The 26,749-nt window shown below is 43.9% G+C and overlaps 1 protein-coding gene across 1 annotated transcript in view; it reads right to left on the bottom strand.

Annotated features, from left to right (window-relative positions):
• LOC309566330 (inactive phospholipase C-like protein 2) overlaps window positions 1–26,749 on the bottom strand; it is a 387,613-nt gene that overhangs the window by 23,282 nt on the left and 337,582 nt on the right. The window contains exon 5 of the mRNA XM_082271442.1: window positions 5,541–5,650. Coding sequence (XP_082127568.1) covers window positions 5,541–5,650 — 110 coding nt within the window. The remainder of the gene's footprint in view (window positions 1–5,540; window positions 5,651–26,749) is intronic.

Below are 26,749 nucleotides of genomic sequence, written 5' to 3'. Positions count from 1 at the left end.
TGAAGGACTCCATTCCAAACAAGACTACTCCAGTTTCATTAAAGTGTTACTAAATCCACAACAGTAAAATCAGTCTGTCTCTGTAGTAAAGCATGCATGTTATACTGTAGAACCTAAGAGGTTAATCCTGTGCATTGTGTAGAAGGGCTGTTTGGGCCTGTCTTCACAGATCCTCCCCTTCTTCCACAGTCTTCAAACCATCTGCTGATAGAACAAAGCCTTAAGGGCAAGCTGCACTTGCTCAGTATGGTGTGTATTGCTAGAGAGTTTTTCTTTTTCTTGGGAGAGTGCATGTGATCAGCACAGGGCCAATCAGCATTATCCAGACAGAGGGTCAGGGGTCCTGCAGCCTCATTGGGGAGAATTTAAACTTCTCCTACAAGCTTTAACCAGTGCTCTTCTGGACACTGCTAGAAGTCACAAGACTGCTGTATACTGCTAATGAGAAAAGGTATTTATCAGTTTAGATTTACTAAAACTAATGCATTTTAATGTTCTAGATCAGTGATGGCGAACCTTGGCACCCCCGATGTTTTGGAACTACATTTCTCATGATGTTCATCTACACTACAGAGTGCATGAGCATCATGGGAAATGTAGTTCCAAAACATCTGGGGTGCCACGGTTTGCCATCACTGTTCTAGATATAGTAAAAACAGGGTCCTGGGTTTAGTAACACTTTAAAGCAGTAGTAAACACCGAACCTCCCCACCCAAATGTACAAAGAAGGAGTAGTATTAAATCATTTTAAACAATCGCGCCGTAATTTGTAGCCCCACCGCATGTTTCTTACTATTATTTTCTTTATTTGTTCCCAATCTTTCCGGATTCAGTCACCTACATCCTAACTGTTGTTTTCTGCATCCAAATAGTGTCTGACTTCTGCCCTTTCTTTCTCTCCCCAGACTGTAATCTCCCACATACGCAGTAATTGTCCAGCTAAGCCTAGTTTTCATTGCGGGATCACTGTAACAAGTGTGTCCCGCAAATCAGAGCCGACCAGCACTGAGTCTCATGGGATCCCAGAGCAGCTGTCAGACAAGGAAAATGACATAGCCCCTGCATGTAAATACAGGACTTAAAGCATGAAGAGAGAGCCAGAAAAAGCGGCACAAATGCGCATGCGCCGATGATGTAATCCTAGCAATCAGTTTCAATGCTTGGTAAGGCTTGCGAAATATTGACATGATAGGTTTACTACCACTTTAAGACAGCCGAAATCGTCTGACTACCAGTAGAGGCACTTTAGGGGGAAAACCATTGACCTATCCAGAGCTAATAAAGTATAAAAAAGTGCAGCGCTGGAAAACACACACATTTATATTTATATATATATATATATATATATATATATATATATATATATATATATATATATATATGATAGATATTGATCATATATTTAAACTCGTGAAAAAATAAAGTTTATAAAACAGTCCACAAAACTGAAGTGGGAAGATCCAAAAGCAAATCCACATTCCCATGAAGTGCTTAGGGGAAGATACTGGAAACCAGGTAGAAAGCCAAGGGTGTTCAGATGCCAGTGGTCACCAATGTGAAAGCCCACCACCACAGGTGGAGATATTTACGCTTACCAGAAGTAGCGGACCCCGGTACTGTATAGTAAATGGGTCATACAAGCAGGGATGATCACTAGCGGAATGAAGGCTGAAGGTACTACAGCTAAGTGGAAGTGCTAACCACTTAGCTGTAATACCTTCAGCCTTCATTCCTCTATAGCAGTAGTTCTCAACTCCTGTCCTCAGGACCCACTAACAGGTCGGATTTTATATATTACCTTGGGGAGATGCAGTCTACAATACTTCAAACACTGATCAGAAAATGATTTCACCTGTGATCAGTGATGGGAATAACGGTGTTATAAGTAAACGGCGTTACTACTGGCGTTACTTTTTACAGTAACTAGTAATCAAATGAATGACTGTTTCCCTGGTAGTAATGCCGTTCCTGCCAATAAAAATGCGGCCTTACTTCTGCGTTACTTCTGTATTTAAGCCCGCTGGATGTGTATACAGAAGCTTCGGCTATTTACAGAACATGCCGGTCTCCCTATGCTGTAATACTCTATGTACCACGCTGAGCCAATCACGGGAAGCGGTAAAATTCTATTAAAGCATACAAAGCCTGCTCAGATTGGCAAAGGTTGTCTGACTCAGCCAATCCGAGCAGGCTTTGTATGCATTAATAGAATACACTGCTTGCCGTGATTGGCTCAGCACGGTACATAGAGTATTACAGCACAGGAAGAGAACAGCGATGAGCCTGAAAAGTCAGCTCGTGGCCCTCAATGCATCTTTTCTGTAGTGTGACAGCGGGGTCTGATCTATCACCGCGCCATCCTGCACCGCTGAGCTCAGGGCTAGGCGGAAATGACTAACATCCTTCCATGCTGGGAAGATACTCTAACCGCTTCAGGTCGAATACATATTTTTTTAACTTTTCCATCGCAGTTTTAGGGCTTTTTAAAGGTAAACCCCCCAGCAGTTCTATAAAAAAAAAAATTTCATGCGGGCCAATATTCATTAACCTTTTCGAGCCAGCGCTTTAAAAGTTGGTAACCTTCAAGGCCTTTCATTGGCGTCTCGGTCATGTGATCAAGTAATCGAGAGCCTGTTGGTGACAGTGTGATCATAGTGCAGGGGGGAGCCCTGTGAGTCCGTTCCCAGCACAAAACAGTGACGCCGGCTATAAGCATGTATGGGCCTTCTTGGTGTTAAGGCCATCGCTGTGCTAACATAAGGCCAGCGTTAAGGAGTTAAATAATAATACAAATGCTGACTGCTCTTCACAGAACAAAGCACATGTGAATTTTTTTTAAAGTACAGTTACTTTTTTACTGATGTAACTCAGGGACTAACTCAGTTACTTTTTGTGAGAAGTAACTATAACTAATTACTTTTTTTAAGTTACATGCCCAACACTGCCTGTGATGTATTTTAGTTATCTTGCAAACCTGGCCTGTTGGTGGGTCCTGAGGACAGGAGTTGAGAACCACTGCTCTATAGGCTCAAACCTTGAGACATAGTTCATCTAAGGAGAAGCTCAACCCCACCAGAAGTGTGGTGATACATCTCGACTGAAGATTCCTAAGCTATCATGGTCTCTACATCGCTGGTGATTATCCCTGCTTGTATGACCAATTTAATATACAGTACCGGGGTCGACTACTTCTGGTAAGCATAAATATCTCCAAGCGTGGTGGTGGGTTTGTCATATTGGTGACCACTGGCATCTGAACATCCTTGGCTTTCCACCTGGTTTCCAGTATCTTCCCCTAAGCACTTTATGGGAATGTGTATTTGCTTTTGGATCTTCCCACTTCAACTTTGTGGACTGTTTTATGAACTTTATTTTTTCACGAGTTTAAATATATGATCAATATCTATATATATGTTTTCCAGCGCTGCATGTTTTTATACCTTATTTGTACACTATTTCTTTGTCGATTGTACTGCTGGCAGCTTTTTTGATTCTGGTCTGTTAGTGCGGTGTTATTCTTTATATATTTGCACTTCTATCCAGAGCTAAGGCTGAAACTTGCTTATCAATGGTATCACCAGATTTGGCTTTATGCATGATCTGAAGATTTGGAAAACCTTTTTTCATACAGATTTGCAACATCTATTTAGAATCCTTTGATTATTTTTGTCTCAAACAAGAGCAGTTCGTATGGACTTGAGTTTACTAACCTCACCCTCATCATGTTTGTCTGTTAAGCCACACTATCTTAAGATATACGTTGCAGAACTGGAATCACAGGATGTTTCTTTACAAGCAGGCAGTCTTTTTTTTTTTTTTTAATTATGATGTTGGACCCCCTCAACCCCACCTTTCCTCCCTAAACAGCTCAGTATTTTCTAAAATGGACCTAGACTCAAAATTTAGATCCACTATAAAAAAGAAAATTATAATGACAATATATGTGGGCTACCATTGTTGACCTCTCTTTTTGAATATTACCTTGCTTTAAATACTTCGGAGCCACCTATATGGAAACCAGTACATCTATTAGAAGTTGTGGCTTCCCTCCAAATTTTTTTGTTACATGTTTGTGTACCAAGTTAGTGACAAAAGTGTTTTATGACACAGAAAGCCAGGAAACCGGCATTTCCATAAGAAAATTTTGCAAGCATACCTACTAAGTAAGAGTAGTGGCTCCTATATAATCATAAATACAAAGTCATACATTATAAAATATGTTCTCGTAAAGAATTAAAAAGCAGGTAAATATGTTAAAATAACTAATCAAAGTTCCCATAATCCTTTGTAAAAAAAAAATATGGTCTCCTGACCTAGAAATACCAGGTTAAATTGAATGAACTTGGTTTCCTATAGACTTTCTATAGATGCCATACCACTTGTTAAAGTATAACTAAAAGCAAAACTTTTTTTTTTTTCTAGTTTTGGATAGAGTGGAGAGGGATTAGAACAAGTGTGGTTTTTATCCCTGTCTGTGCCCCTGTTAAGGAGATTCGCCCTCTCTATCTTTCCTATTTACTATTATCATTAAAAGTGAAAGTAAAAGAAAAATCATACATTTTGGGTTGTCCCCTCAAAAGTAATAGAGGGGAAATCGTCCAATGGGGACAGTAGTTCTAGTGACCTGGGGGTCCTCAAGGAATTCTCTTAATTTGCAGGGATTTCCTTTCACTTCCTGTTTGGCTATAGGACAGGAAGTGATGGTATATCTCCGCAATGGGACACAGGGTGAATAAAAATCTAACGGGTTATAACTATCCAAAATTAAAAAAAACTGTTTTGCCTATAGTTTACAGAAAGCAAGACATTTAGCTGCTGGCTTGTACATTTTGCAAGAAGATAGATAGCAAGTGATTAACATGGTGAGTGGAATGGGAATGTGACTACCTACCCAAGTCAGTTGCTAAGATGCAGAGAGCTGAATTTAGAGCAACTATCGCACTAAATTTTGGTACAAACTGGTCCCCTGCGAAAGAAGACACAGTATACACACCTCTCCAATGGCCATTGTCTCCTACCTCCCATCCCTTCCAGCACTAAAACCTCAGTAAGCCTTTTTGCCATTCGAAACTTCCAGGAGTGTAGAATGCATGATTTCCCTGCTTAGGCCATGGTTCCTTCCTCTAACCCATACATAGTTACATAGTCAGGTTGAAAAAAGTCCATCTAGTTTAGCCATTAGAAAAAAAAAAACTGAAAATCTCCATAAACTATCCAATTTTTCCATATTTGGATCAGCTATACACTGCTCATACTGGATAGCAGAAGAAGGAAAAAAATCTGATCTTCAGAAGTCTTTAAAAAAAAAATTGGAATATTCTCTGGAAGAGTAAAACATTGTATAATTTTGAAAGTCCCATTAAACATGACACGGTAAACATTATAATCGTATCTTAAAATACGTACTCACTGAAAATGAACTGTAGTTTCTCATGGATTAAAACAGACAAGTCATAGATGGATCACTGCACTTTCTTATTTCATCAGTAGATGGCAGAAATCAACCACATAGTGGAAGACAGGAATCTCTCTGTACATACCTTTAGCACAGTAATGTTCCAGGCAAAGCTTTCCATGGCTTTCTGAAGCTTCCTACCCTTGAGTCCTTCTTTGGCACCAATCCGATGGAGGTCTTCATGAAAACCCATCCCTAAAAAAAAAAAAAAAAAAAAAAAAACAGAATAGAAGTTTACTATATGTTCTCTATATGTATTTTATAAAAAGAAAATTAAAGAAACTCTCAGTTCATTTTTTATGCAAGAATTATGAGACAAGATAAGCGTCTTTCAAGAAATAAAACCTCCAAACTTCCCACTTAATTCCTTGTGAAGACCTATCGGGGAGCTCATGCGTGCCACAGATACAGAAGATCTGACTGTTATTTAGATCCTAGGAGTAAACCCTCCACCATTAGTTCTCTGATCCTGGCATTCTACATTAAGTTTTGGTTTGCCCCTTGGTTGGTCACCAAGAACCCTGCTGCCAGCTGGGAAGTTGGCGAGAACCCCTGCTCCATGAATGATGCAGCAGAATGAAATTACCCCAACCAAACTTCTAAAATGTTTGCAGTGTGGTTTAATCCGTGATATACCCCATGCACCGTATAAAAGTAGTCACATTATTAGGTGTCAACCAATTCACATTTGTAGCAGGTTAATGCAGTTTACTCAACCTTTGGGCACGTTCTTTGCTCCCTACAGGCAGGTGAAATCAGTGGCTGGTTTGCATGATCTTCAATGGGATATCCATTTTAGAAAAGTCACATCCTTTGAACAAGGAAAGCAACCCTTGAAGCATAGGCAAGAGAAGTTTCCCACGGGTAAAGCAAGAATCTATACAGGGGCTTATCCTGCTTCATGCCAGTATTGTAATACCAAGACCTAGGCAGACCCAGTATTACACAAAATATAGATGTAAACATTTAAATATAGCTTCCAGGGACTTTTGCTGAAACTATGTCCATTATTTGTCTATTACTAAAAGCACTAGCCAAGGCACATTATAAAGCAAGTTATGACAATTATTTTTCCATTTGAAATGATGCCCACCAATTACCATTACTTCAAAAAAGCCACAGTGACATTAACAAATAAGTATCAGTAACGCAGTGAAGGAAGGATCCCAGGTACCATGAATGATGGTCACTGAAAACCAGGACAAGCCTGTCTCTTGATATCACAGATAATTGACAAGTTTTCTAATCAGCAGTATATCATATAATATTTTAACTAATGGTGTCGCCTTTTAGAAAGTAACAGAACATCCAACTTGTTTTCTAGCCCATTATGATTTATTACATGCAGATTTTTTTTATTCTGTCCTACTAATGTATTATTGTATTAATATACTGGGTAAACATTTACAATGTAAAAGATTAATTTCAGCAATTGGCTCCTGCTACTGTCAATCAGAGCCAGTAAGTCAATGAGGATAGGGAGGGAAGGGGCCGAGCTGTGGCTTTGTGTGTAAATGGACATGCAGAGCTGCGGCCGGTAAAAGAGCAAGCTGCTTGCTCTGGGGGTAATTGGCAGAGGGGAGGGGCCAGGAGCGCTGCTGGGGGACCCAAGAAGAGGAGGATTCAGGCTACTCTGTGCAAAACCACTGCACAGAGCACACAAGTATAACATGTTTGTTATTTAACCACTTAAGGACCGCCTGCCGCAGATTTACTGTGGCATTCTGGCCCTCCTGTGCGAACTGACTTAGCTCTAGGTCGGTGGCACGTCTGCAGCTAGGGGGAGAATGCGCGCTGCCGGCGGCCCGCTCCCGCCACCACTCCGCAGAGATACTCCGATGCACGAGCCGGCGGCTCCGATTGCCACCGGCATCCGTGATCATTCCCTCCTGAGAGAGGACGGTCAGCTGTTGTAAACACAGCTGACCGTTCTTCTCTCTGGAATGATCACAGAGCGCCTTTTTTTCAAAATTGTTGCTTTTTTTGTTTATAGCACAGAAAATTTAAATCGCAGAGGTGATCAAATACCACCAAATGAAAGCTCTATTTGTGGGAAAAAAAGGACATCAATTTTTTTTTAGGTACAGCGTCACATAACCGCGCAATTGTCTGTTAAAGTAACGCAGTGCCGAATCGAAAAAAAAAATGTCCTGGTCATTAAGGGGGCAAATCCTTCCGGAAGTGGTTAAAAAAAAACACAGATAAACATTAAAAAAGAGGAAGGTAAAAGAATTGCCCCCTCACCCCTTTTTAAACAAGTCGTCACTCAATCCAGCACTGTGGCCATCTGCAGCAGCTCTCTCCTCTCACTTCCTGGTCTCATAGGCTTTGCGGAAGCAGCGGGAGCCACAATAGGAAGCGGCTTCCAATGGTGGCACACTGAGAAAAGGAACAAGGAGCACTGGCAGGGGACCTGAGAAGTGGAGGATCAGGGCTGTTCCTCGCAATTCCATTGCCCAGAGCAGGTAAGTTTATTGTTATTTTTCAAAAAAAAAAAAAAACTTAAGTTTACAAATCACTTTAAACTTATTTTTAATACAAGCTGTGTAAGTATCTGAATTTGACTTGGTATTGGCCTCTTGCTATCTCATCTACAGTTGTGCTCATAAGTTTACATACCCTGGCAGAATTTGATTTCTTGGCCATTTTTTCGAGAATATGAATGATGACACAAAAACTTTTCTTTCACTCACGGTTATGGTTTGGCTAAAACCATTTATTATCATCAATCAACTGTGTTTACTCTTTTTAAATCATAATGACAACAGAAACTACCCAAATGACCCTGATCAAAAGTTTACATACCCTGGTGATTTTGGTCTGATAACATGCACACAAGTTGACACAAAGGGATTTGAATGGCTGTTAAAAGGTAACCATCCTCACCTGTGATCTGTTTGCTTGTAATTAGTGTGTGTGTATAAAAGGTCAGTGAGTTTCTGGACTCCTGGCAGACCCTTGCATCTTTCATCCAGTGCTGCACTGACGTTTCTGGATTCGGAGTCATGGGGAAAGCAAAAGAATTGTCAAAGGATCTGGGGGCAAAGGTAGTTGAACTGTATAAAACAGGAAAGGGATAACAAAAGATATCCAAGGAATTAAGACTGCCAATCAGCAGTGTTCAAAGTTAATCAAGAAGTGGAAAATGAGGGGTTCTGTTGAAATCAAACCACGGTCAGGTAGACCAACTAAAATTTCAGCCACAACTGCCAGGAAAATTGTTCGGGATGCACAGAAAAACCCACAAATAACTTCAGGCGAAATACATGACTCTCTGAAAACATGTGGTGTGGCTGTTTCAAGATGCACAATAAAGAGCCACTTGAAGAAAGATGGGCTGCATGGCCCAGTCGCCAGAAGAAATCCATTACTACACAAATGCCACAAAGTATCCCGCTTACAATGCACCAAACAGCACAGAGACAAGCCTCAAACCTTCTGGACCAAAATCATTTGGAGTGATGAGCTTTTTGGCCACAACCATAAACGCTACATTTGGAGAGGAGTCAACAAGACCTATGATGAAAGGTACACCATTCCTACTGTGAAACATTGAGGTGGATTGCTGATGTTTTGGGGATGTGTGAGCTACAAAGGCACAGGAAATTTGGTCAGAATTGATAGCAAAATGCAGTATGTTATCAAAAAATACTGGAGGAAAATTTGCATCCATCAGCCCAGAAGCTGTGCATGGAATGTACTTGGACATTCCAACATGACAATGATGCTAAACACAAGGCCAGATCAACCAGTCATTGGCTACAGCAGAATAAAGTGAAGGTTCTGGAGTGGCTATCTCAGTCTCCTGACCTCAATATCATTGAGCCACTCTGGGAAGATCTCAAATGTGCAATCCATGCAAGACAGCCCAAGAATTTACAGGAACCAGATGCTTTTTGCCAGGAAGAATGGGCAGCTTTACCATCTGAGAAGATAAAGAGCCTCACCCACAAATACCACAAAATACTTCAAGCGGTCATTGATGTTAAAGAGGGCAATACAAGGTATTAAGAACTGTTGTATGTAAACTTTTGGTCAGGGTCATTTGGGTAGTTTCTGTTGTCATTTTGATATATAAAGAGTAAACACAGTTGAATGATAATAAATGGCTTCAGACAAACACTAACCATGAGTGAAAGAAAGGTTTTTGTGTTATCATTCACATTCTCTGAAAAATAGGCAAGAAATCAAATTCTGCCAGGGTTTGTAAACTTATGAGCACAACTGTATAGCAAAGTTTAGACAAGAAGTGAGAAACAGCACAAACAATGTGTTAAGCTGCATTACAACAAGCATGATTATAGAAGGAGCAAGCAGAGTGAGACAAACATCTGAATGTGCTGTCACCTTTAACCACTTACCGCATATCGACGTATATATACGTCGGCAGACTTTGCGGGGGTATACCGGGGTGATGCCTCTAGCTAGAGGCATCATCCCGGTACCGTGGTTAACAGCCAACGGTCGGCTTTCCGTCGGTAATGGCCGATGCGGCTCGGGAGCCGCTCGATCGTTACCCGGGTGAGCGGGAGGGGACGTCCCCCCCCCCCTCCCGCCGCCTTCCGTGACTTTGCTCGGGGCTCCCATCCCACTGGGAGCCCCGAGCACCCAGCCGGCACGTTCGCCGGCTGGATGGAGTCCCGATCAATGCCGGAAACGGTTTTGATCGGGTCTCAGATGACGTAAAACGGAGGCGGCGTCCATGACGTCACTTCTGGGTTACTGTGCTGCAAAAAGCGGCAAATTTTAAAAACGGCTGTATGCAAAAACGCTGTTTTTGGCGTTTTGCATACATGGAAGTGTAGTGGAGGGGTCTAGGGTCTTTTAGACCCTCGATCCCTCCATAAAGAGTACCTGTCACTACATATTGGTGTCACAAGGGATGTTTACATTGCTTGTGACAGCAATAAAAGTGATCAGATTTTTATTTTTTTTTAAAAACCTGTAATAATAAAGTTAAAAAAAATAAATAAAATAAATAGGAAAAAAAATAAAAAAATTTAGCCGCCTCGTCACCGTTAGCTCGCGCACAAAAAAAACATATACGGAAGTCGAGCCACGAATGAAATCGCTGTTCAAACCACACGTTAGGTATCGCCAGAGCGTGGGCAATAATTAAAAAAAAAGAGCTAACTGGTAACCGTTAAATAAATTTAAAGCGTCGCTGATTGAGATCTCTATTGACCGTCGTTTGTCGCCATCCCATGGGGGGGCGCAATTTTAAACCGTAACATGTTGGGTATCTATTTACTCGGCGTGACATCATCTTTCACAATATACAAAACATAAATGGGCTAACTTTTACTGTTTAGTATTTTTTAAATGCAGTGAAATGTGATTTTTCGAAATTTTTCCAAAAAAATGGCGTTTTAAAGACCGCTGTGCAAATACCACTGTTTGGGGGTTCTAAGTAGTTTTCTAGGAAAAAATACTGATTTTAACTTGTGAACATAAAGTGTCCGAAATAGGGCTGGGGCTTAAATGGTTAAAGCCCAACCCCTGGCAGAAAAATGACCCCTTGCAGCAAAGCAAGCAAAGTCCTTTCTTGTATTCACAGAGGCATGGACTCCAGTCCAGAGAGAGAGAGATATTATTTTGCCCCAGTACAAAATCATTAGTAAGACCTCATCTGGAATATGCAGTTTGGTTTTGGGCACCAGTTCCTCAAAAAGGATAACGGGGAACTGGAGAAAGTGCAGAGAAGGGCAACCAAACTAATAAGAGGCATGGAGGAGCTCAGCTATGAGGAAAGATTAGAGGAACTGAATTTATTCTCTCGAGAAGAGGAGATTAAGGGGGGATATGATCAGCATGTATAAATACATAAGAGGTCCATATAGTGAACTTGGTGTTGAGTTATTCACTTTAAGGTCAACACAGAGGACAAGGGGGCACTGTTTACTTTTAGAGGAAAACAGATTTTGTCTTGACATATGGAAAGGTTTCTTCACCGTAAGAGCTGTGAAAATGTGGAATAGATTCCCTCCAGAGGTGGTTCTGGCTAGCTCACTAGAATGCTTTGAAAAAGGCCTGGATTCTTTCCTAGGTGTACACAATATAAATGGGTACTAATATTTATGGGTAAAGTTGATCCAGGGAATATCGGATTGCCTCTCGGGGGATCAGGAAGACATTTTTTTCCCCTGCTGTAGCAAATTGAATCATGCTTTGTTGGGGTTTTCCGCCTTCTTCTGGATCAACTGCAGGTAAAGGATTGTGTATATGGGATTGTATGGTTAAGTTTTCTTTACTGTTTTTTGATTGGTTGAGCCAAATGGACTTTTTTCAACCTATGTAAATATGTAACTTTGGAAAGGAGAAGTTAACGGTTATAATGCCTTAGCGATGGCATCCAGCAGTTGGCCAGGGATGGAGAGTTCTATAAATCTATGGGGTATGTATGCCAGTCCTGGGCTCTGCAGGATCTCTGGTGTTTGTTGTCCACAGTTTTTTTTTTTGATCTGTAGACAATCTTATTGAGTGCAATTTATAAAAAGAAAATCTAGTTGAATAAAATGCAGTTGCTCCATGCAAGCTATCATATTCAATGTGTATAGCTAGTCAAATAACGCAGCCTCACGTAATTAGTGTCTGAAGTTGCTCTACAGGACTGTACACATCCTATATATTACTTGTCTGTTCTAATAATTCTATTACCTGTTGGCCACAACCTGGAGATTCATTGGCAGCTGCCACAACCTGGATATTCATTGGCAGCCCCTGTCAGAATGTTAAAATTGACCATTTTTTTTAATTTTCACCATAGTTTTTAAATGGATTGAGGTCCGGACAAGTTGCAGTCCATGCCATTGACATTATATGTCTTTCTTGAAGGAAAGTTTTCACGGCTTTTGCCCTATGGCAAAATTCATTATCATCCTTAAAAATAATGTCATCACCAAACCTTTCATCTCCTTCGTACCTTTACCTGACGTGCAACCCCATATCATCAATGATTGTGAAAATGTGCATGTTTTCTTCAGGCAGTCATCTTCATACATTTCATTGGAACTGCACCAACAAAAACGTTCCAACATCATTACCCTGCCCAATGCAGACTGGTGATCCATCACTTAATATCATTTTCATCCAGTCATCCACAGTCCATGATTGTTTTTCTTTAGCCCACTGTGTTAATGGTGGTTTTCGTTTGGCTTTTCTGTATGTAAATCCCATCCACAACCCAGAAGAGGACTGGGTGAAGTCAAAGGCACTGACGACTCTACATTGTTGGAGGTCAGGTGATTATAGTTCCATTTTAAGTACGTTTACAGCCATCACAGCTTAAAGAAAACATGCTCCACTAGACCTGAAGTTTTTTTTTTTTTTTTTGCTCGCAGTGGCTAAGCAATGGGAGAGCAGAGCAAATTTGATTACCGTATATACTCGAGTATAAGCTGACTTTTTCGGCACATTTTTTATGCTGAAAAAGCCCCCCCCCTTAGCTTATACTCGAGTGAGGGTCCCACTTACCTGTTCTCCCTGGGGCTGACCAAACGTCAGCGACGGCCGGCCCGACATGTACACTACACATGCGCCGCCGTCACTTGGAAAAGCCCGTACGCACTTGGCCATTCTCGGGCAGACAGCATATGCGCAATGACTTGTGGCGCCAGGCAGTGCCATTTTTAAATGTAAGGCGTCTCAGGGATGGGTAAGTAAGACCCCTGCGCAGCCTCTGCATATCCTGCATTATGCCCTCAGCCCTGCATCTCCTGCGCCATGCCCGCAGCCCTGCATCTCCTGCACCATGCCCGCAGCCCTGCATCTCCTGCGCCATGCCCGCAGCCCTGCATCTCCTATGCCATGGCCACAGGCCTGCATCTCCTTCGCCATGCCTGCAGCCTCTGCATCTCCTGTGCCATGCCTGCAGCCTCTGCATCTCCTGCACCATGCCTGCAGCCTCTGCAGCCCCAGCACCATGCCTGCAGCCCCTGCATCTCCTGCACCATGTCCGCAGCCTCTGCATCTCTTGCACCATGCCAGCAGTCCAGCATCTCCTGCACCATGCCCGCAGTCCTGCATCTCCTGCACCATGCCCGCAGCCCCTGCATCTCTTGCACCATGTCCGCAGCTCCTGCACCATGCCCGCAGCCCCTGCATCTCCTGCACCATGCCCGCAGCCCCTGCACTATGTCAGCAGCCCCTGCATCTCCTGCACCATGTCCGCAGCCCCTGCATCTCTTGCACCATGCCCGCAGCTTCTTCCTCTCCTGTACCATGCCCGCAGCCTCTGGTATCTATTTTTATTTTTGAAATTTACCAGTAGCTGCTGCATTTCTCACCCTAGGCTTATACTCGAGTAAATACGTTTTCCCAGTTTTTCGTAGTAAAATTAGGTGCTTCGGCTTATATTCGGGTCGGCTTAAACACTATTATATACTGCTGGGTAGCAAAGCATTAAAGAGATCCTCTTACTATGTTCTGCATAAACAAACACAGATTTGTTTTAAGGTCCTAAGTTTTTCATTCCCTTTAAAGAGAATTACACATTTTTTTCTGTGGTCTATGCTTGCTGTACAAAAAAACCCCTAAAAAGTCCTAAAACAAAGTATACATAGCAATTTGAAATAATGGTTTGTTCTATTTTAACAGTCTCAGAATTAAAGACTTTTTCAAAATATAATAATCCGTTTTACTTGGTATAAAAGGCAAAGGGGCCTAAAATGTTTAATTTAATGTGAATGTTGCAACAGTTCAGTATAGGAATAAATTGTAAACTGCCATAAAGCAGGCGGACCCTTATCAAAACGTGGAAGTTGTATGACCACGAAAGATTAATTGCAGCAGGAAAACATATGTATGGACAATATCTGCCATGAGAAATGGCAATAAGCACCAGGAAGGAAACATACAGAGGACTGCTACTTCACAATGTGGCTAATAATGGCCGTCTCAGTGGAATAAAGAGGAAGTGTACATTGCTGAAGACAGAATGGGCAAGCTTAGAAGACAATAGTCTCTAGACAGTGAAGACTGAACAGCCTTGCTAGACTTAATATATGCAAACCTATAAATGTGAACAGTAGGGTTTATTTCAAAGAACAAGGGATATTGCTCTCTAGCTTTTTGGCTTTTACGCATAGGTTTTGTTTTCCTGTGTTTGACGTGCATTTGAAATACACATCAAATTCAGGTCAACAGAATACCCCGCACTTCAGTGGTGCAATGTGGGTGCAGTTTGTGTCGAATGGAAAGCAGACTAAACCTAGTCTTTTGCTGCAATTTACACTGCATTTAAACACCACGGCTTTGGAATGTAAAACCCAGCATCTGACAGCAATGCCCAAGTATACATACATATATAATTATTTAGTACTATAAATTGGCTGGTTGGTTAATCTGCCATTCTGCACAAAATTAAAGCTACACAATGGAACAACAAATTGGAGAAGACCCATCAACTGGCTCCTCAGATGACCAAAAGAGATCTGTACGTTGAGTAAGAAGATGGCGGTACACACAAAATGCACAAAACTGGTGTAGCGCCCTCCTAGGTAGGTGCTAGAGTGAACGTATATAGTTTTTGGTTTCTCTGCCTAGCAGGGAGACAGCTAGGCAAATTTATATGTGGTCTGCCTAACAGAGAGCTGTGATTGTTTAGCAGAGGCTACTCAGTGTGCTTTGGTGCTGCTCATGCTGTCTGGAGGTTTCAAACTGATCCAATAGCTACAAAAAATATTAGACAGTGGATGGAAACCTGGCAGATGGGAGCATGGATATCTGTACAGCCCTGGCCAACTTGCGCCTCAAGGCATGTTGGGTACCTGTATTTAAATCTAAAGACAACATGGGCTCAGAAGCCAGTCTACCTCTAAAGAGAGGTCCAGGTGGGGAGGGGACTGCTGCCTCTCTCCAGCACAAGCTGTGTGGCCTTAGGTGGGAGACCTGAGGGCCTGAAACACTGAAGCTATATCCAATGGTTCTCTTGCAAGCTGACTGAGGGAGGATGCCCACGGATCCAGTCTGGTATCACAGATGAAGCTGACCTGCGGCCAGAGCTCTGTGAGTACAGACCCCCATAAAGGGATCCTAGAGACTGTTGTAGCTAAAATCCCCCTCTCTGTGCTAGAAGTCAGTATACTGAGTGTAAGCTAAAGGGGGGCACTGGCTGTTGTCTTTAAGAAGCAAGGTCCACCAAATTCCTTCTACTACAAAGGGACTTGCTTAATTTTGTAAAGCCTGCTGCATAGTGCTACTGAAAGTATGCTACACAGTTTTATTGAAGAAGTTGTCCTTGATTGTGAATAGTTATTTTGGAGTATCCTCCTAAATCCCTTCTCCCATCCAAGTTCTCCAAATAAAACATAAAAAACACATCCCTTACTGGTTATTGGAGATAACGAGCGGAAGAGTGTGTGCACCTGGCTGTGTGAAAATACCCTGTGATTGGCTGTGGATTTATCAGTGAGAAACCTAGGTACAAATATTCAAGCGGCTCATGTGGGGGTATCGCTACACTGGCATGAGACATGATGGGGGAAATGTGCTAAAACTGGTGCACACAGAATCTTTTGCAGCTGTGCATTGTAACCAGTCTCTGACTTCAGCTTTTTCAATTAGGGTCCTTTCACACGGGCTTTCCGCCCCGTGGACTCCGTTTCACTCAGTTGGGATCGATCCGCCGATCCCCACTGAGCAGGCGGATGACAGGTCTGTCTCTGCTTACTCTGCAGAGACAGACCTGTCAGATTCCTGCTCTCCTCTATGGGAGATCAGATGAAAACGGACCGCCTGTCCGTTTTCATCCGATCCTCCAGACGGATGGAGAATAGGGTTTCCATCCGTCTTGATTTCACGGACGGGATCGGATCGGATAGCAGCGGGTGTCAGCAGACATTCGCCGCTCCATAGGGGCGCATGGAGCATCCAATCAGGTCCGCCTGAAAAACTGGCAGGCGGACCGGATCGGAAAGCCGGTGTGAAAGGGCCCTAAAGTTTAGTCAATAAAACCTAGAAGCTGACTGATTACTATGCACAGCTGCATCAGTTTTAGTAAATCTCCCCCAATATTTTAACTATATAACTGTTAGACACAGCAGGCTATTTAGGGTCATGCATAATGTAATATCACTTGGGTTTCCCATTATTGCTGCCGTTTATCCCACCATCTATGACCATTATCAAACATAATTAAGACCATTAATAAATAACAAAGCCCACGCTGATCTGTTATTACCTTCTTCATTAAATAAGCTGCAACTTTCACAAAGTGAAAAGAGTAAAATACTGTCCTTTTGTTTGCTATAACAAAGCTGCATAAAAGAAATAAAATTTAAAGTACGCCGTTCAAAAGAAAGTGTATTCCAATATGGAAGCATCCCTTTGAGGGACCAGCAATGGCAGCTTTCTTTATATTTTATGTATAACAGCAGGATTACAAAGGAAAGGATTGATGTGGTCTACTGAGTGATTGCAAACAGCCTGATGACAAAGGTCTATGTTATTTAGGAGAGTTCCACTTAATCACCTAGTTCTGCTGCTGATTATCTGAACTTTCTGAAGGTCAAGCTTCTTGACAATGAAACAGATATACTTTGACACAGTACTGCAATGGCAGTTATATCCTAAAGGTAGAACTTGCCACTAGGCCTAGTATAGTCAAGTTGTGACACTCATTTATAAATGTTTGTTCCTTTCTGTGCCACAGCAGTAGTGGAATGATCAGCTAGTGAGTAACTATGATCATTCCACTACTGCTGTGGTTTTCATCCACATAATGATGTGTAATGGGTTTGTGTGTATGGTAAGAGATTTTATTGTAGATACACCTTTTAACCACTTGCCGACTGCCTAACGCCGATCTACGTCGGCAGTCAGCCCCTCACAGGCAAAGTGACGTAGGGCTACGTCACTAGCTTGTGAGGGTCTAGGGAGCGAGCGCGCGCCGCCGGAGGCGCGCTCCCGCGTGGTCACGGACCCCCCCGCGCGTGTGACCAGCGGACCCGATGTCCGCCGGTCACTCGGCGATCGGCGGGGGAGAGGGAGAATGTCAGGCAGCTTGTGTAAACAAGCCACCTGTCATTCTCCTCGCTGTAAAGACACTGATCACACGGATCTAGTATGTAGATCCGTTGATCAGTGTCCTTACAGCTCAAGCCACAGCCAATCACAGTAGAAAGCACGCCCCTAGGGATACACACAGCCCCTCCCTCCCAAATAAAGTTAACCTCTTCACTACCAGTGTATTTTTACAGTAACAGTGCATATATATAGCACTGATTACTGTAGAAATGTCACTGGTAACCCCAAAAGTGTCACAAATGTCAGTCAAGGGTCCGATCTGTCCGCCCCAATGTCGCAGTACCGCAAAAAAAAAATCGCAGATCGCCGCCATTACGCGTTAAAAAAAAAAACAACAAAAATGACAAAAATCTTTCCCTTTGTTAGTAAACGCGATAACTTTTGCGCAAACCAATCAAAATACACTTTTTGCGATTTTTTTTTACCAAACATAGGTAGCATAAAACAAATTGGCCGAAAATGTTAAAAAATTTTGATTACATTTTTTTGGGGGAAATTTCATATAAAAAAATGTGAAAAATATTGCTATTTTTGCAAAATTGACGCTCTTTTTTTGTTTATAGCGCGTGATCAAAAAATCGTACAGGTGATCAAATACCACCAAAAGAAAGCTCTGTTTGTGGGAAAAAAAGGACGCCAAATTTGTTTAGGTACAGCGTCGCACGACCGCGCAATTGTCCGTTAAAGTCACGCAGTGCCGAATTGCAAAATACCCCCTGGTCGGAATGGGGGTAAAATCTTCCGGGGCTTAAGTGGTTAAAGAGTAACTCCACTTTTGTTGAGAAAAAAACATTCCTCTCTGGGAGATCTATGTACATTGCAGGGACTTTAAGAAACTCTGTTTCAGATTCCTACCTTTTGTTATTCTGAAGAAATAGTTGTTTGTGTCCATGTGCAAGTGAATCTGTATGGGAGTGGTTTTATAATTATCAATCAGCTGCTGCATCTGCAGAGCTCTAATGAGGAAATTAGCAAGGCCTGCATCCCTTTAGATGCAATTTCCTATTGTAAGCATCTCACCAAAAATAGAATTTTTGTAAGAACTTACCATAAAATTATTTTCTGTGAGTCCTCTGACAGTCGCCGCCCGATGGTATTAGCCTTTACTAATGTGTAATGGCGCACTCTTCAGGAGTAGGCTAGACAGATAATTGATTATCAGGTTAATACAAAAAACTTTTATACCTCGGCACACCACTAGGGGGCCATCCCTCAGCCATTATCCTGAACCCAATCTGATATTACCTCAGTTTGTAGCAAGCAGTACCGGAAGGCAACAACCCCCAGATCCAAAAACCAGAGTGGTGGGGGCGGCCACTGTCAGAGGACTCAGAGAAAAGAATTTTACGGTAAGTTCTTACAAAAATTCTATTTTCTCTTGCGTCCTCTGACAGTCGCCGCCCGATGGTATTAGCCTTCACTATTGGGACGTCCCAAAGCAGTGCAGGTATGAGGGGTGGGAAAGCAATGCAACCAATATAGAAGGTAACGCAAATAGCCGGGCCAGTAACAACCTGAGCCCACAGGAAAAAACTGGAACAAACCCAGAAAAAACACCCCATAAGGAGGGACAGTAAAAATAATGTCCCCTTAAACAATTGCCACACTCGCGGCCAAAGGAAGCATCCGAAGATGCCAAAACATCAAGTTTGTAAAACTTTTAATAATGTGCACGGACGACCAGGTCGCCGCCTTGCACACCTGAACCACAGATGCCTGATGGCGAAAAGCCCAAGAGGCACTAACGGCTCGAGTAGAACAGCCTTTACCGGGAAAGGAGGAACCTGACCCGTGATGGAATAGGCCTGAACAATCGTCTGTCTGATCCACTTTGAAATGGTCGCCGCGGAGGCGGCCGATCTCTTCCGAGGTCCCTCAGGAAGAACAAATAGAAAATCAGACTGCCGAATCGACTCCGTGGCAGACAGGTAGACCTTGACCGCCCGGACCACATCCAGAGAATGCAAGGCAAACTCCCTAGGATGCTTGGGTCGTGCACACAGCGAAGGCAACACGATATCCTCATTGAGGTGGAATGAATAAAACCACCTTGGGAAGAAAAGACAGATTCGGTCGCAGAACTACCTTATCTCTATGAAGTACCAGATAAGGAGAACGGCAGGACAAGGCCACCAATTCAGACACCCTGCGAGCCGACGTGATAGCCACCAGAAAGGCAACATTCTGTGACAATACAGATAGAGGAATCTCTCTGATGTCCTCGAAGGGAGGCTTTTGTAACACAGACAAAACCGAATTCAGATCCCAGGGAAGCAAGAGAGCTCTCCACGGGGGAGCCAAATGCCGCACCCCTTGAATGAAGGTGCAGACCAAAGAATGCGACACCAAAGGTCGTTGAAAAAAGACAGCCAAGGCCGACAACTGACCTTTGACAGTAGTCTGCGCCGGATGCTGATCCACGCCCTTCTGCAGGAAGGCCAAGACCTTCGCCACCGAGAAGGAACGAGGGTGAAAACCATGCACTTCGCACCAAGCGATATACGCTTTCCAGGTGCGGCGATAAATCTTCCTTGAGGTGGCTCTGCGAGCCTGTAACAAGGTAGGGATGACTGCCTGAGGAAGACCTCTATCCCTCAGGACCTGGCTTTCAGCAGCCATGTCGTTAAAGCCAGGGACTGTAAAGCAGGATGGAAGATCGGTCCTTGAGACAGAAGATCGTCTCTCAGCGGAAGCCGCCAGAGAGGTTTGACGAGCATCTGAACGATGTCCGCGTACCAGGACTATGGAGGCCAGTCCGGGGCCACCAGAATGACTGACATCCGTTCCGACGCCAACCTGCGGAGGAACCTGAACAACAGTTGAATCGGAGGAAAGGCATACAGTAGCCGATAGCGGTGCCAAGGCACCACCAACGCGTCCGCGGCTTCTGCCAGAGGATCGCGAATCCTGGCCACGAACCTTTCCACCTCTTTGTGGAGACGGGACGTGAACAGATCCACGTCCGGGGTCCCCCACCGGGCACACAGGAGGTGAAACACCTCCGAATGTAGGGACCATTCTCCTTGGTCCAAAGTCTGGCGACGCAGACAGTCCGCCTGCCAGTGTTCCACACCCGGAATGTGAACGGCCGAGAACGCTGGTACATGCGATTCGGCCCAGGACAGAATATCGGCCACTTCCTTGGCCGCCCGGGCACTCCTGGTGCCCCCTTGGTCGCTCGGAGATCCAAGGCGTTTATCGGTAGCGAAGTCTCCCCCACCGACCACGTCCCCTGGGCACAAAGCGTGCCCAGAACTCCTCCGCAGCCCGACAGGCTGGCATCTGCAGGGGGAGAATCGTCCATAACAGAGGCCGGAAAGGCCGACCCCCCGGCAAGGTCTGCGACCGAAGCAATCACCAGAGATCCGACCGCACCTGACGACTCAATGAAATCCTCCTTTCCAAGGACTGAGGCGTCCTGTCCCACCTGTCCAGGATGGTGTGAAATTGAAAAACGCTTAGGCACCACCAACATGTGCTAATTGTGCCGCCACTGGCCATTCACAATCTCGTGAAATTCCTCAGGGCAGGAAAAAAGCCTGACCCGACTACTGGGGTCTGCAGGACCCGAAACCGGACCGCTTGCTTGACGTCAAGATTGAGAGCTTCCGTTATGACGCCATGAGAGCATCCATCGTAGCACGTTCCCACGCTACCGAGGAGGAAGATTCCCCCTTCACACCCTGTCAGAAGCGGAGGACCGGGACCCCTCAGGAGGACCATCGTCCGTGGCAACCAATTCGGGCTCAGACTCAGAGGACTGGGAGGGCACAGGCCGTTTTTTGGAGGAGCGTGCCGACATCAGCAGATGCACCTGGGACGCCAAAGTCGCAAGAGCAGCAGATATGGAGGCCATGGCCAAGAGGATTCAGGTTTACCCGAAGCCCCCTCCAGGCCCTTTAAATGGGCGGTTCCCGTGGATCTCCCCCACAATCTGCACTAACAGAAAGAGCCCCCTGTGAAAACACACTAGCCACAATTAAAAAACGTTTTGGTTGAAAAATGACAGAAGGATTAACAAAAATCCTCAGCCTGTCAGCACATTTTTACACAGGAGAAAAGCATGAAGAAGGAGGAAGTGACCACACAGCGCTAGAGGCCAGCCCTCGAGCCCAGAGAAAAGGTGCCTATTGAAAGTCAATGACAAAAGTCACAGGGAAAATGGCCCTCACTAGGCATGTTGCCCACATCCAAGATGGCGCCAGACCGGGAGCCTATGCAGAATCCCAACATGGCTGCTGTCCTCACACACACAGCTTAGATTCTGCACACCATAAAATATGGCAGCCGCCCTAAACGGCAGCAAAATAAGTGTACCAACTGGCTAAAATCAGGGACCCCAGGGAGACCCCTATAGCACCCTGTACAGCACCCCCAGCGGGAGCAGGGAGGGAGGGAGAACCCATAACCCAGCCAGAAGGGAGATCCTACAGAGACCACAGCCCTGCTGTCCTTTAAGAGAGGGCCCACAACAACCCCCCTGGGACAAGGGGGGATCAGTACTCACCAGTACAGAAGCGGGCACCCCTCAGATACGGGAGACCTCCCACCCTAAGTGGGGGTGCCGTCAGCCATGGAGGAACGCTGGCAACACGTGGGCGATCCGGGTTGAGACATCCTCAGCGAAGACGCATCTCCGCAGGCTCGTCCCCATATGGAGGGGCACTGTCGTTACGAGGCCTGCGCATACCAGTAACCTGCGATGCTCGTTGGCAGGCTGGGACTCCATAAGGATCTATATTACTAAGTCCGAGGCCCAGCACTGCAGTCACTTGTAGTCCTCCAGGAAAGGAATCCCTGACTAACTAGTGATAGTGAGAGAAAAAATAGAAATCTATTGTGTAAAGAAAAACAAAGAAAACCGCGACTCTAGGTCTCAGCAGGGAAGACCTAGCTCTACTCCTGACGCTAGACAGCATAAAACTGAGGTATTATCAGATTGGGTTCAGGATAATGGCTGAGCGATGGCCCCCTAGTGGTGTGCCGAGGTATAAAAGTTTTTTTTTATTAACCTGATAATCAATTATCTGCCTAGCCTGCTCCTGCAGAGTGCGCCATTACCCATTAGTGAAGGCTAATACCATCGGGCGGCGACTGTCAGAGGACGTAAGGTAAATTTAAATTTGTTGCCAGAAATCTGACTTGTATGGTAATGCAAACTTCTGGGAAAATCAGTGAGCCAATCACACAAGCAGGAAATTACATTTTCAGGGGGCGTTCAGTACACATTCTGAGTACAGAACACCTCCATGTAGTCATATTGCATTTTACAGACAAAATTACAGCGCTGCAGATTGAAAAGAAAAGATAATTTGTAGTAACATTAAATTACAATATGACTTGTGTCGCAATTGTATACACTATATATATTTTTTTATTTGCTAATTTTTTTTCCAATGATAGTGGAGTTACCCTTTAAATATTGTAAAACTTTTGCTCACATTTCAAATTCAGGTCTATTTAATAATTGACTTACAGGTTTCTGAGACACATCTGCACTTAGCAAACCTGATCCCACAACAGTGGAATTGGGTAAAGAAAATTTTGCCTTTTATTTTGTTTGGCTGTATCAGAACAATGGGACTTGGCAAGGAGGCAAAAAAAAAATGCTACAAGTCTGTGGGAATTACAAGGATCTGCACTAAAAATAGATGGAGGTATGTGATTAACGGGTAGAGACAAGGAGGGGCGGTTGCAGAATCTTAACCCTTCGCCAGAGGAGACCTTGCAGCGTAAGGCACATAACGCCCTACTTCTCTCTGGGTTAGTGAAGTATCCATCATAGGGGAAGACTGACACACATCTTCCTATAGCTCCATGTCTCCTCATGTACAGGTAGAGAAACCTTTTTCCCCAGAGTAGTGAGATGTACTAAAATATGTTCTTGTCACATCAAAGGCTGAATACTGTAATAGCTGACAGAATTATCTGCATAGTCTTTTTCTGGAAATATCATCATAGCTAGTGCACCGGGTCTGCCGCAAAAAAACTGGATGATTTTTGTCTTACCTTAAAATCCTTTTCTCTGATGTTCACTGACGGACACACCTCAAGATATTCTTGACTCTTGGGTTCATGCTGCCCCCTACAGAAGTAGGACACTAGGCAGAAAAAAGTTTCACTATGTCCATAGGGCAGACCTAGGGGGTATACTCCCACTTCCTGCTATAGGACTTCAATTGTGTAACCAGCAGTGTCAGAAGAATACATAACCCAACTCAATAGAGGTGCAAGTGCTGTGTCCATCAATGAACATCAGAGAAAAGGATTTTACGGTTAGATAAAAATCCAGTTTTCTCTTTTGTTCATTGACAGACACAGCTCCACATGTTCTTGACCCTTGGGACATCCCAAAGCAGTGTCAACGTGAGGGGTGGGAAGAACACAGCAATAAACACACTTCCTGGCTAGGCAGAAAAAAAACTGAATGCCTATAGCAGGAAAGGGGAGTATACCCCCTAGGACTGCCCTAAAGGCGTAGTCAAACTTTTTTCCGCCTAGTGTCCTACTTCTGTAGGAGGCAGCATAAACCCAAGGGTCAAGAAGATGTTGAGCTGGGTCCGTCAATGAACGAAAGAGAAACCGTATTTTCACAATTGCTTCAATAAAAGGCTTGCATACACTATTTGTATCTAAAACATGCAAATGCCACTTTCAGGCTCAATTTTATCTTTCTGTGTAAATAACCCCTTCAAAAAGGAGGGGGTTATTTATGTGCATCCCAGTGACCTCAACTACTACTACACACTACTACCTATGACATGACTATCTATGACATGGCCCATATAGCTCACATAGATTACTAGCCAGTTTTTATAGCCAGCAAATGTGCTTTAACTACACAGTGGCCTGTCCCCATGGAGCGCCCTTCTCTCGTACAGCCCCTTCAGTATTATCCCTTACAAGAGCTGGTACACATTTGCTGGTTTTTATTAAACTGAACTACAGGAAAATATAAAAGACACAAATGGGTGCAGTTCTGTATTATAAGATAAAGGGGGGACGGGGTGATTTGTAGCCCAAATAAATATTTGGGAACAGTACTAATTGATGGCAGTGCGCACTAAATTGCCAGCTTACAAGATCAGCACATATTTTTTGCACTTATCTAACAGTTCTAACAAAACATTTTGAATGGTATATTTAACAGACAAATGAGGAACAAGTAATAGAAGGTCATTGTCAGGGTTTACATGTATCCCAACACTCTTGATTGCTTTACAAACACCTTATGATTTCTCAGTGGTTTAAAAAATGGGCACTGGCGGGAGGGCTTGTTGTGAAAGGTAAAACAAGGACTCTACAGCTAAACCTGTGGCCTGAGGGCTGAATGCAGCCTTTTGGTACTTGGACTCCAGCAATCAGGTGGTAGTGGTATCCAGAGGTGTACCTATGATTTCTGGTACCTGGGAACACTACTCCCCCCCCCCCACCAACAAAAAGTCCTTAAGTAAAAAAGTGGAAAACCAAGTGTCAATTGGTAGATGTGATCAAATAGCGCTAAGAATGGGAGGGGCTTAAAAAGACATGCCCCATACACACAGTACACGTATGATTCAGTCCTTTTACCCCTGTCCCACCTAAACCTCATATCCCCCGCACAACAAATCTCCGTAGACATCCCTAAATCCACTCTTACAGCCCACCCCCCAGTCAAGACTTCCCCCTCCCCCAACAACATCCCAGTGCAGACCCCTCAGTATAGAACGCCCTCCCCAGCACAGACTCCTGTGGACATTCAACCCTCTCCCTCCAGTACAGACCCATGAGGACAGTCACCAACCCCCCACCCACAGTATAGACCCCTGAGGACAGTCACTCCCCAGTACAGACCCCCTTGCCTACTATAGACCCCTAAGGACAGTCACCCCCCCCCCCAGTACAGACCACCCTCTCCAACACAGACCCCTCAAGTGCAGAGATACCACCACTCCCCCTTTCCAAAACAGACCTCCAGAAAAGAACTCCCCTCTCCCTAAATCTCCCAGACCAGATGCATTGGCAGCTCGGAGTGAGGGAAGTCCGCCTCTTGGCTCTGTAATATGACTGGAGCAGGGAAGGAGGCTTCCCTCGCTCTGAAGTGCCGCCATTGTCAGGGAAGCACCCAGTAGCAACTCCCTGGGGGTACTATGTCCATCTGTCAGTCTTTTGTTCTTGTGTTGCATGGCAACACAAGAACAAAGATGTCAGGCAGACATAGCACCCCAGCAATTCGGGACTTGGTGCAGACTGCACTCCCCCCCTAGTATGCCACTGGTAGGAGCATTGATTTGAAAAGAGACAGCATTGATCTCTAGAAGTCTCTTGTAACATTCTCCCAGCATCAGTCTCTGTCCTGCAGCATGTCTCCAATTTCCAACCACACCTGTAGCATGCCCACAGCCCCCATCGGACAGAGCTCCTTGATGATGTTATGTCCATTATGCTCACAACTTATGCTTCTTATACCTTGTAAGTTGGCCATCACTGCTGTCCAACTTTATCTAAGTATCACAGACCTCCTCTGAAGGCAAAGACAAACTACTTTCAAGGTGTGTCACATAGTCAACAAAGTGTCAAGGTTAACAAATGCATTCACGTGGTCTTCCCTGTAGTGGGCATGCATGCATACTTGGTATAAGGTAAATAACGAGAATTCATGAGTAGAATCTGTAAAAAGGACAATGATTTCGTCAGACTGGAGGCTAAATATAATATTATATCACCATCTGCAATAATTTATGACATTATATAGTATAACTAGAGTTTGCAGAGAAATGCAATAAAAGGATCTTCTAACGAGGACAGTCAAGTTTCATGCCACTGTCTCCCTTTCTGTATTCGCCACAGACATATTCATTTGCTGGCTATTATAAGTAATGTATCAAATATTCATCATAGGAAAGGAAAGTAATCTACCCTATAACTCCTGCTTCCTGCCATTGCTACGTGAGCCATTCTAAGACAGGGAATCTACATTCAAGGCAAGCAGAGCAGCCCAAAAAATGTGTTTATTTCATTGCTTTTTACTTGCGATTGGCAGCATGAATTTATTGTCAGTTGTCCTAGCTTTTAATAAAGGAAACATCCACTTTCATTAAAAAAGCATATCAGGTATGACATTTTTACACAGGTCAATTTATTATTTCAATAGGCAGCCCGCTGTGATTTTCTAAAGCTGTGAAAAGAAAAATCACATGTTGGTTTCCTAGTAAATGTGGCAGCCATGACAATACTGGAACATTGTGAGCTCAGTTTGTTTACCTGCTCACTGTGTTTTTCACCATTTTA

This window comes from Pelophylax lessonae (genome assembly GCF_965119305.1).
Source record: "Pelophylax lessonae genome assembly, chromosome: 11".
Lineage (NCBI taxonomy): Eukaryota > Metazoa > Chordata > Amphibia > Anura > Ranidae > Pelophylax > Pelophylax lessonae.
Note: the sequence above shows the minus strand (reverse complement) of the source record. Positions and strands in the feature narration are given on the sequence as shown.